General features: G+C 42.8%; 1 protein-coding gene and 1 long non-coding RNA gene across 4 annotated transcripts; one reads left to right on the top strand and one right to left on the bottom strand.

Annotated features, from left to right (window-relative positions):
• The first annotated feature begins 921 nt into the window (after nt 1–921).
• On the top strand, nt 922–10,815 carry LOC129592279 (uncharacterized). 3 transcript variants are annotated; one of them, XM_055488273.1, is made up of 7 exons: nt 922–1,079; nt 3,287–3,474; nt 3,534–4,886; nt 7,081–7,478; nt 7,684–8,050; nt 9,257–9,687; nt 9,956–10,815. In XM_055488273.1, the coding sequence occupies exons 2-7, from the start codon at nt 3,453–3,455 to the stop codon at nt 10,559–10,561; spliced, it is 3,177 nt and encodes a 1,058-aa protein (XP_055344248.1). In that variant the 5' UTR covers nt 922–1,079; nt 3,287–3,452; the 3' UTR covers nt 10,562–10,815. The 3 variants fall into 3 exon arrangements, with proteins under 3 accessions (XP_055344248.1, XP_055344249.1, XP_055344247.1); XM_055488274.1 differs by lacking the exon at nt 922–1,079 and adding an exon at nt 1,095–1,349 and having other exon boundaries at nt 3,564–4,886; XM_055488272.1 differs by lacking the exon at nt 922–1,079 and adding an exon at nt 1,095–1,349.
• LOC129592281 (uncharacterized) lies at nt 6,868–9,634 on the bottom strand. Its single transcript, XR_008690954.1, has 3 exons — nt 9,122–9,634; nt 7,654–7,978; nt 6,868–7,531 (listed from the first exon to the last, which is right to left on the bottom strand). It is a non-coding gene; the product is annotated as an uncharacterized LOC129592281 (long non-coding RNA).
• Nucleotides 10,816–11,227: the final 412 nt, after the last annotated feature.

Here is an 11,227-nt window from a genome sequence, read left to right as displayed (position 1 = left end):
AAAATCGATTTCCCCTTGGATATAAAATGCAACCACCCGCGTAGTTGAAACAAGGAATTCAGCGCCATATACTACACCACTTTTTCGAAAATCAGTAAATAAGTTCAGAAAAATTTCTTTTGAAAACTGACAACGTTTAAAAATACAAAACGATCTTCGATGATATTTTCATACAGATAAACCTACAAGCTTTTTTTGTAATTTTGTTTAGCATTTCTTTGACTTCCGTTCATACCTGCACAGCTGTACCTAACCGCGAAGGTGAAGGAATAAATAGGACAAACGTTTAATATGTTTTTTGTTGCGCCGCATTAGCCGCAACTTGCTCAAACTGTCTTCTGACAATGCGTTGCCGGTCGCACATGGGTGCAACATCACCCATATTCTGCACTGGGCATTTTTATGATTTAATTACCTCTCAAGCGCAACCCAGAGTAAGAGGGAATCAGTTGCTCACTACAGATCCACCCTGTACTGCTGCTTTAGTCACCCGTATGGACCTGCACGTAAAAGCAGAACAGCGGATCTTAAAGCGCTACATTTATACCTCTGCACTAATGAAGAAGGTTCATGGATCGTGCGAATCTTTAATTAATTGATTTTCATAATACGGCCAACGAGTATTGTACAATGGGTAACAATAAGTAAAATAATATCAATAATATGTAATACATGATGTGAAGTTCGCATAGAATTGTAAAAAATTACAGACTGGCCCTACCGGCCAATGTCAAAACGCCGGCGAATTTCCTGCCGGCAGAATTTTGTGTGGTCAAAACGCCGGTCGAATTTTCGGTGTAAAAACGCCGGCAGATCCAGCTCACAGTTATTGATTTCAAATTAATTTGTAACTACACAGCACTTATTGATTATCACTGCACCTTTACACAGTACATGTGCGGTACGCGAGTACTGTAAGTGGATACGCTACATGCATTGGATCTGTGCTCTACTGGTAGAAGTGCGACTGTACGAGAGGTATGAATGCACATTCCTCTCTTAACGTGGAACGTTCTTTCATCCTCTCGTACACCTTGAGTGACGGCAAATCGTCGGCAATGACTTGCCTCAGTGTGCAGGTACTTACACATGTAGTGCTTTGAAAAACCCCTGTTCCGTTATGACGTGAAAAGTGTGCAACTGATTTCCCCATGTATTAGCAACATCCAACGCATCTGCACATAATTTTCTCCGGAATTAATCGCATTTTAAGTTCACAGTGAATTTGATTTACAGGATGATAATCTTTTTTGTTCACATATGTTTGATTGGCAAAAAGAGAGCCTGAGAGTTTGGTATGACGGGTAAAATAACACGATCAGAACGCGTGCGTGCGTCGCTTCAAAACGGTATGTACCACTGAAAATTTTTTTTCTCCCACCAAGATTTCCATCAGTTGATGGCAGCGCTGAGCGCAAGATTTTTAACAAAATCAAACTGCTACTTAATTTTTCGGCAAAAGCCCGTCTACATATCAATGATATCATTATTCGTTCAAAATTTGGGGCTAAAGTAATGGAAACTGCATAAGTCAGGGTACTCTGACGCCTCCATGTGACTGGGGTAAGGGCTTCGCATCTTAGTAAACCCTTTGGATAAGCGAAAATAATGCTCAAAAAATTCTTCTGCTGTGTTTTTGTGCCTCAAATTTTGTTTGAACAGCTAACGAAAATCGAACAACAACAAACAAATGGGAATGTTCATACCGATGAACGCAAAATATTAGGGTGCTATTTTGCGGGTGCTGCATATTTTAATTTGTCTAATTACTGAATGGCTTTTTTCCAGCTGTAAAACTTCGAGAAATCTTAAGGGATCCGGCCAGGTACGTAGCACAAAATCCCTGTACATCCACGGGAACTTTCGCTGTCGCGCACTCCCAGAAACTTTTATGCGTTGCTTTTCAACATTTTGTTGCCAAAAGATTCGTATATACATATTAGGCTAGAAATCCATTTTCGCGCGCAACCTAGAAATTATGGGAGAACTGAAATTTGAAATTCCAGAAAGTCATTCAGGTCTACCCAAAGTCCCGTTATAAATCTTCTTCAAAGTTTGCACGTAAACATACACATGAAGATCGCACCAGAGTCGTACCATTTTTTCAGATTTTCAAATACCGTAATTCAAAATTTCTTAAAATTCATTTTACAGTTCGGAAAAAATGGTGCACCTTTGGTTTGGTGTAACAGCGATCTTCATATAAATGTGCATTTACCTCAAAATTTTAAGAAACGGTTTATAATATAATAAGATTTTTAGTACATTTTGAATGCGTTTAGACGTTTTGGAATTCGATTTACCCGTAACTTTCCAACCGGATGTTGCGCGCGCAAACGGTTTTCACGCTAATGTGTAAAAATCCTTTGGCTTCAAAATATCAAAAAGCGATACAAAAACGTACTCGACAGCGAAAAGTCCCGTGGATGTTCACGAATTTGGTGCTATACCAGAACATATCCTGCCTCATTTAAATTTGAAGAAGGACATTTAAGTATTTTCAACAATGGCAGAAAGGGTGTACTACATTGCGCGATGGCCACAATAAAGATCCAAAAAAACTGAACGGTGTCATTTTCGCTTAGTCGTACCTAAAGAACGATCTCTTCTAGTACAAATAAAGAAATGTTGCAAAAATAGAAAACTTTTTTAATTTTCTTACGAAAGAGCCAAATTGTTCAGAAGCAGAAGTTAAATTGTTAGGTAAGAAAGAAAACATATTATAGTAATCAGTTTAGGGCAGTGCATTAAGCATTATCATAAATAAAATTTCATTTTACCGCGAGCTGCCTTTGCTTTATGAATCTGTGAGTGTTTGCCAGTTCGCTTATTGCTGCCGTTTTACGGTTGAACGAAATTTATTTTGAGTATTCCCGCAGCTTGAGTTAGAAAATACGAGTACATGTACATAAGTATTCTTATGTACATGTACATGAGTACATGTACATGCGTATGTACATGTGTAAGGTTTGGGTGGATAAGAAATCCAAAATGGAATATATATGCGTCACAAAAAAAGGGGCGTGGGGATGTTTAATGCTTCTTGTACTGGAATATTAAAGGGGCGCAGAATGCGGAGGCTCAGCCGACGTAACTTCTTGTACTTTAGTTATTTGCATGAAACCGAAAAGATTTTGTAATTCCTTCTTTATTTTCTGGAATGTCGCTCGGCAAGTTTCGTTAATAGTTAAACCAGAATTCATCGTTTCATTTAACTTACGAGTAGATCACAAAAGACGAAGTAAACTTGTTGCACGACTTGCAAGTAGATGTTACCCTACTGCAGGTGGTTTTCGGAATGTGACCGAAACCAGCGCCTAAATCTGTAGCAAGTGGCAGAAGCCGTGGAAGTTATAGAACCATAACTGCCAGCCATTGTCATTGTGAATCAACTGCGGAACCGACCCGACCAAACAGAAAAGATTAAGCATACACCTATCATTGGTATCGATATGGCTACCAACACTAGAGCCAGTAAGTCTGTGTTTATAAATCAAATGCTTGCAACGGAAGTAGATCGCGTCGATTTTAAGGAAGAACTGGGGCGAAAAATCTTGATGCAGAACTTCAAAAAGCGCGGAGAAAAGACGCCGATAGCCACGCCGAAACACAAAAACCACCAAACAACGGACGAATCGATCAGAAAAACCGACGGCTAATCTGCAAACTGCGCAAAGCTGGATACCCTCGGAAGGATATCGCGGAACGCGTGGGTATCGGTTTGATGAAACTGAAAAATATCCTGACTAGAGAGAATTGTTCCCTGCAAAAGAAGTGGACTGATGACGAGAAGAAGGAAATCCTGCAGCAAGCAGATAAAGCAAAATATAACATTGCCCAAATTGCAAGGCAGTTCAATATGTGTAGGTCGACCGTGAAACGAATGCAACGCTTGGCCGAACTGACCGAAGAGCAAAGGAAAACCATCCTCGATTTGTTCCATCGCGGCTACTCAAGAGCGCAGATCGTGTGCGAAGTTAACGAAACAGCTGATACCGTAGCTGCTGTAATTGAAAATGACAGGATGAGGAGCTATCGGGAACGATGCCGACAAAAATATCAGGCGCAGCGCACAGCTGTCCTGAAACTGCGGGGAGAGGGAATGTCAGGGAATATTATAAGGCAGCAGCTTAAAATAAGCTGGTTCAGACTAAAGCAGTTAGAGACGCTCAGCCAAGAACCGACCACATCGAGTGCGGGTCCGCTGAGCAACACAAAGAATGATCCCGCACTGGAATCCGATGATGTCGAGGAAGAGCAAGTCGTTCAGACACCGCCAGCCAGTGAGAACCGCCTCAGCGATGCAGTACAAGGATGTCGAAGGTCGGTTAGATTGAAGAACAGGATACATGGCGATGGTGATGTCGAGGGAGAGCAGGTTCAGACACAGCCAGCAAGTGAGGATAGCCACAAAAATACAAGGCTAGTATGTCGAATGCAGCTTCGATCGAAGATTATGCGACTTCCTGATGTCGAAGGAAAGCAGGTCGTTCAGAAACCGCCAGCAAGTGAGGACAGCCACAATAATATAGAACAAGGAAGTCGAATGTCGGTTTCATCGAAGGACATGCGACATGGTGATGTCCAGGGAGAGCACGTCATTGACACACTGACAGCCAGTGAAGACAGCCCCAATATTACACAGCAAGGATGTCGAAGGTCAGCTCGACTCAAGGCCATGCAACGTGGTGATCCAGGCAGTCAACGCAAACCTGCTTGTTATTTTGGCTACTACAACAGCTCTTCGTCTGCCCATGACCAAAGAATCACAGCAAAGATTAATGCACAAATACCTGGTGAAATCAGTGAAGACGAAGATGTTAGAAAGTTACCGAAGTACACATCTCAAGCAATAATGAGCTCGGATTCTGAGGAAAGTCAAACTGGTACGTGATATATAAACGGGCTGCCGTTATATAGGTAATCCCAAAATATGAAACTAAGCATTGCGTGAATTATTCATGCAGAAGCGCAAGGTATTGACGCTGGTAGAAAATGTCACTGGTCAAAAATTTTAACATTTGCAACTGTCACCGGCACTTCGTTAAGCTTTTAACCGTCAACAAATCCATACTTCCCGGCTACGCATATAACATGAGCTTTGCATAACATATACCTATATTTGCATGATTCTTTTCAAATATTGTTTTACACCGCGCTGTGATCACCACCTTATCGCTACCACAACTATTTTCGGCCTAAGACCAAAAATATAGAGACGAATCTTGACAGTTTACATGGTATAAAGCGCACATAAATTTTCTAAACCATGTAGTTAATAACGTGCTCGCTCAACTACAGTACCGTTGGACAAAAATGTGTTGCAACTGCCCGGTCGGTGCGCGGTTTAGAAAAACGAGCATTTTATTCATTAAATAAGGCGCAGCAGAACCACGTCCACTGCGGTTAAACCCCAGCGCAGGTTCTGAACGTATAAGCGCTCGTTCGGAAACAGTTCGTTCAATTGAAGCATCTTCACGCACTTATTACAATTAATCCTACATTTTAGAGTCCATGGAACAATCGTCTCTCTCCTCCGATCACGAGGAAGGTCTGATGCGTATCAGTAGTGGAGGCTCAGTTGTGTCAAACAGTGCAAAACTGCCGGATCAGTTCAACTCCTGGCAAATGTTTGATGAAAGCTTTAAAGAGTACCAAAAGAGCACCTTTCAAACGTTCGCTATTGATCGATCGAAGATGCTAGATGCCGACAATCCACAATTTTCGGTCTTGCAATATGAATTCGTTGAATATGTCTGTGTCCACCACAAAGGCCAAAAGGCTCAGGGAAGCAGAGATAGGGCGAATTCCTTCCAATATGCCCGCAAAACGGGTTGCAGCGCCCGATTAACTGTAGCGGCAAGGCTTAACGATCGCCACCTGATTGTTACGAAAAAGTATTGCCAGTATGAATTTTCTCGGCAAAAACGCAAACCCTTTGACCTTTTCTTAATATTTTCCGGCTAAATGCGGAGCGGTTGGCATTGGCTCACAAAACATTTAAATAATTATCAGTTGGCTGCGATTTACTAACGAACTGGTGGTTGACTGGACGCATGCCTACACAAATTACTTCTTATTTCGCGAATTTTTTGGTTCAATTTGCAAACACAGACAGCCATAATTTAACCGAGGTGATTTTGTTCTACTGACAGAAAAGCATGCATAGTACTGCCTTTTAGAACAAGAAGCCAGTTAAAAAATTGACCGGAAAGGCCCCATCAGTCGACTGGCGGAACGGAAGAGCTAATAGGCCTAGTCCCAAATGGTCGCACTCCCAATCAATCCCAGACCCTGTGTGGACAGTCGCAAGCGGTCACAATTACTTGCAGTCGGTCCCATCCAGTCACAGTTACAGACTTTAGTAATACCCCATAATTTTCCTGAAGTCAGCAGTCATGGCGAGCAGCAACGCGATTCCTATGAAGATTTTTCCGGGGGAAAATATAACCTAACCAATACAGACAAGATCCAGGGTGTAACGGCGAAACGTGCCCGCAAACGGAGGCTCTATTGTTGAGCATGCCCTATGCGCCTCACACAAATTACGTCCACCGGTGTCTTGCAGTGAGCGAAATAAGACACCGGAACCTCGTGAAATAAATGAAAACGCGGGCAGCCAGGGCGGTATCATATGTTTTGTTATTATGGGCCATGTCTGCGCCTGCATAGTACACAAAGAAACACTTGGTGAAGTATAAAAGCATTGATTAGATTACACTGCTACACCGTGCTGCTTCCAACTAACTTGTGGGGAAGCATATTCGTGTGAATATCCGAAGGCTATTGTAGCGCAGAGGCCACTCTGTTCTGCTTACCATTAGTTATGATAAGAATTCTCTGTTGCCTGTTGGGGTAAGCAGAGCGATTTATTTTTCATCAGCATGGTATGCAAATTTATGAATTCGATCTCATAAAGGTGTAGCTTGCAAAATTCTGCAATTTTTACTTGTTATTTTACTAGAACATATATTTTCTGTATACATTCAGTAGTGGTGTTTCGCCTCATATTTAATTCTCAGCCGTGGTTTATTTCAATAGGCTACTCGCCTTTGCCTAATACTTTTCTTCCTGTTATAGTTACTGCTGTGCACAGCCACCAAATCCTGAGCGTCAGCACAGTGGATATCCAGCGGCCGCAACCGTACTATAGCGAAGCCAGTAGCGCTCCAAAGCGTCAGCATAACGTAACGGACAACGAACCGTCTGTCGAATCGACCGCTAATACGTCACCGGCTTTGCCAATCCCGATCACACAAACGCTCCCAATTGAGACGAACTGGGACGACAGCCACTACCTCGCGCAGCAGCCCGTTGTTTCGCAACTGCACATACAGGGATACTCCTGTGCATCAGCAATGCAGCACATTGATGTCGGCCTCCAGTCAAAACACACCCCTTTGCGCGCTGTCAGTAGCGACGCTGTTGAGCGGGATTTCCACAACAAAGAATCACCGGCGATTTTTCAGCTGCCTCGTGTAAGTTCTTTGCAGTGTGCCGGTTATTTGCTGGCTTGTTTGTCCCAGTAAGGCTGGAAAATTAATATCTTTAACCAGGAAAAAAAACACAGTGAAGATGTTTATTCAGCTGTAATGGGCTGCCCCATTGCCTGCTAAGAATGGGGGGCCACACGAAATAGTATGGCAGTCTTACCTTTGTTTTAAAATATTCCCATGTTTATAGGCTCAACCTTCCACTGCAATAGTTGAGGACGACACATGCGTAACTCCGGTAGCTACGCTATGTCGGTTGGAAGGCGTCGGTAATATCGAGCAGCGGACACCAGAAGCAGCTGTTGATCACATCACTACGGGGCCGTTCCCAACTCTGCCCGAACCTGAGGGGATGCCATCTGAAGATCGACAACAGTCGTATGTAACTTCAGAGAAGGAGGATTCAATCAGCGGTCAAACAAGGACTGGTGACGCAGATTCATTACCAAATGACAACTGCGCTGTCGAGGTCCACTCTCCACACTCTGAAAACGGAACAGCAGGAACTGAGGAAATCAGAAGCAGTGACGACTGCCGCGTCATTGAGAGCCAGAAAGGTGTGTATCTAGTTCTAGATCTTTATTACCACGAACAGAAAAAATTGCATACACCAATGCCAGAATCCCAGACCGAATTAACAAAAACCACTGCTATCATCGGAAAGCCCATGTTCTAAAACGCGGCCAGAGGGTGTTCGTTTTTTTCGAAAATGCATTCAAGCGACCAAACAAATCACCTCCAAAAGCCGGGTCTGCCATGTAAAGCTAAAGTTCATCCATACTTAAGAATACTATGTTTATACTTACGAAATTACTGTTGCTACGTTAAAAATATTAGGTTTGAAAATAAGTGACCTCAAAGAAGACAAATATTCGGTTAATCCCATAAGGGATTAATTGGGTCTTATGGGATTGAATATTGATTACCCCTTTCTAATTGTCGAACGTAAGAAAATGCGTAAAACGTAAAACATTTCCACCTTACTGTTAACCATTTCGGGGAAACGTCGAAAATATTACGCTGATCAGAAGTCTTTCAATCAGAAAATCGCTGACAAAAATCTGCATCATGTACCCAGACAGGCATTCAAATCGTGAAAATTAATGCAATTGTGCAAAATATAGTACGGATCACTACGAGGTAATTAGTACTCATTTCACTGACCAAACACACAAGATACTCGTAATTACACTGAATGAGTGACCAAACTACCACCGCTACCTAGTGCACACTTCCCGTTGGGTGAATGAGTGACCAAACTACCACTGCTACCTAGTGCACACTTCCCGTTGGGTGAATGAGTGACCAAAATACCACTGCTATCTAGTGCACACTTCCCGTTAGGTGAATGAGTGACCAAACTACCACTGCTATCTGCTATCTACCACTGCTATCTGCTATCTGCTATCTGCTACCACGTATACGGTATACCTATACAGATCCACTGAGGACCACAAGAAATGCGGAGGCGAAGCCGACGTCATTTCTTGTACTGTACTGTTACCCTGCACTTGTTCATTTATTTTGTAGTGCGGGCGCATGTACGTCGCAGGAGCCATTCACGATTCATAAACGTGAATGGCTCACAGACGGTGAGCCACGTTTGTGAATAGTGAACACGTTCTTACAGTAATGACGTAAATTGCACAGTACTTCCAGCTGCCGATCAAAATCAGCCTTGATGTAACCATTTTAAACTGCGATCTCCGCATGTGCCTACAATTAAATAATTGAATTTTATACAACGAACGATTACTTTACAGAAACTACGGCTTCCGTGTGTGCGAATAATCGTTGGCTTTCGCTCGATGATTATTTCGGCATGCGATATTACCAACAGAACGCTATGCCTGAGGATGATCACGTGGCAACGGAAGTACCGGAAAATATTTCGTCTGGCACAAGCACTGAACCGGGAGAGTTTGCGAATACAGCTACCCTTATGACGGGAGTATCCGCTGACAACACCGCTCCACAATCACAGGAGATGGCGAACAGGGAAATCAGTCAAAATCTAGAAATGCAGTCCATCAGTTTGAAACTCTGCCAACAGGGATCTTCGTCTGAAGCAATGAAACAGCATCTTGCTGTTTGCTTCCTGTCCGACACCGCATCCATGCAAGATGACAGTAGAGTTGACGAAGGGCAGGACAACAACTACGAAGAAGCAAACCCAATCGACCAGCTTAGTAATGTAAGGTTGCGCAAGGTGCCAAACTATGTCTTTGTTTGTTTCCTGATGGTGATTGAGATTCGTATCTGTACTGTTACACAGCGATGTATCGTTAAGTATATAATTTAGCGGGTAAGGCTTTCTTCCTTTAGCAAAATATAGTGTGTCAAGATAAACTGTTGGTTTCGCGGTGTTCTGTGCTGCACATTTCTTAACCCGGTTAAGCCTTACAAAATTGTAAGTCATAATTTATACCTTTATTTAAAAGATGCTTCCTGTATATGCGTAGGCTCAACCTTCGACTGCAATTCGTGACACTGAATCATGCGTTACCCCGGTATTCACATTCTCCCCGTTCGAAGAGGAAGATGCTTTCGATACCGAGCAGCAGCAGTCGGATGCAGTCGAAGATTCAACTATTACGGACCCGATCGTATCGCCTCGACCTGAGTGCATGTCAAGTGAGGGCCTCCAACAGCCATATCATCCGTCCGAGCATATTTCAGAAGCCGGCATAGATGTGGAAACTGACACAATACAATTTCCCTCCAGCGAAATTTCCGTGCATCCAACTTCCAGTACTTCGCTGAGCCGCTTCAGGGAAGCGAATTCCGAGATGTTGTTACTTTCGCCAGAAAATGCGACCACGAGTAGTGTTCGCGCAAGATATCAGTGTCATATTTGTCGCTTATCTTGCGAAGAAGAGGATGCATTCCTATTACATTTGGCAGAGAAGCAGCACGCAGAGCTTTTTGCCACCGGGGTTTTTCTATACTGTACAAGATGCAAGTTCAAAACCAGGAAACCGGCAACGATGGGCAAGCATATTGTCAAGTATCAATCGCAAAGTACGCTGCAAACCAGTGATATACATTCTGTTACAACTTTCCATTGACTTAATTCAACCGCATCATGTTTCTGTACTAAAAGTGTAACACACCAGTTACGGATTCTTCTATAAACAGTGGCACTACTTACTCCACTTATTACGGACGAAGTTCAAGACATAATGCTTGCTGTCTGTGTAGTTAAATATAATTGTTATTAGAGTGGTGTTCAACGGTAAATCGATAAACTATCTGCAGTTTTCGGACTACTCTAGTCTAATTCAATCAAAAATTTTTCGTGATTACAGACATAAATCGAAAAAGCGGCAAGACGTTGCGATTTTCCTCTCACGATTTGTTTATTGAACAGTGGTGGTGCAAATCGGAATACATAAACCATTGTTGACCAATGCTGGTCCATATAGGAATAAAGTAACTCGCGGTAAATCCCGAGATCTACGCCTGACGCATAACGGAAACGTACAAAGCGAGCGAACGGACAAAATAACTGCTTTTAATAACTGCTCCGCTATTTTTTAATAACTGGCGTAAACATATTTTGAGGGCAGTCGTATTGGTATCGCTCCCGTTATTAAAATGGCTTGGTCAGTGGACAGAGTGCACTGAACACGTCCAGTCGGCAGCACATATACAATTATTAATGCCCAACGATCGACCGCGATAGCAGGCCACAGTGATCACATGCTCTTAAGGGAAGTGACCCGGTACATGTT

Source organism: Paramacrobiotus metropolitanus, unplaced genomic scaffold, assembly GCF_019649055.1.
Source record: "Paramacrobiotus metropolitanus isolate TYO unplaced genomic scaffold, Prichtersi_v1.0 Parri_scaffold0000051, whole genome shotgun sequence".
Classification (NCBI taxonomy): domain Eukaryota; kingdom Metazoa; phylum Tardigrada; class Eutardigrada; order Parachela; family Macrobiotidae; genus Paramacrobiotus; species Paramacrobiotus metropolitanus.
Note: the sequence above shows the minus strand (reverse complement) of the source record. Positions and strands in the feature narration are given on the sequence as shown.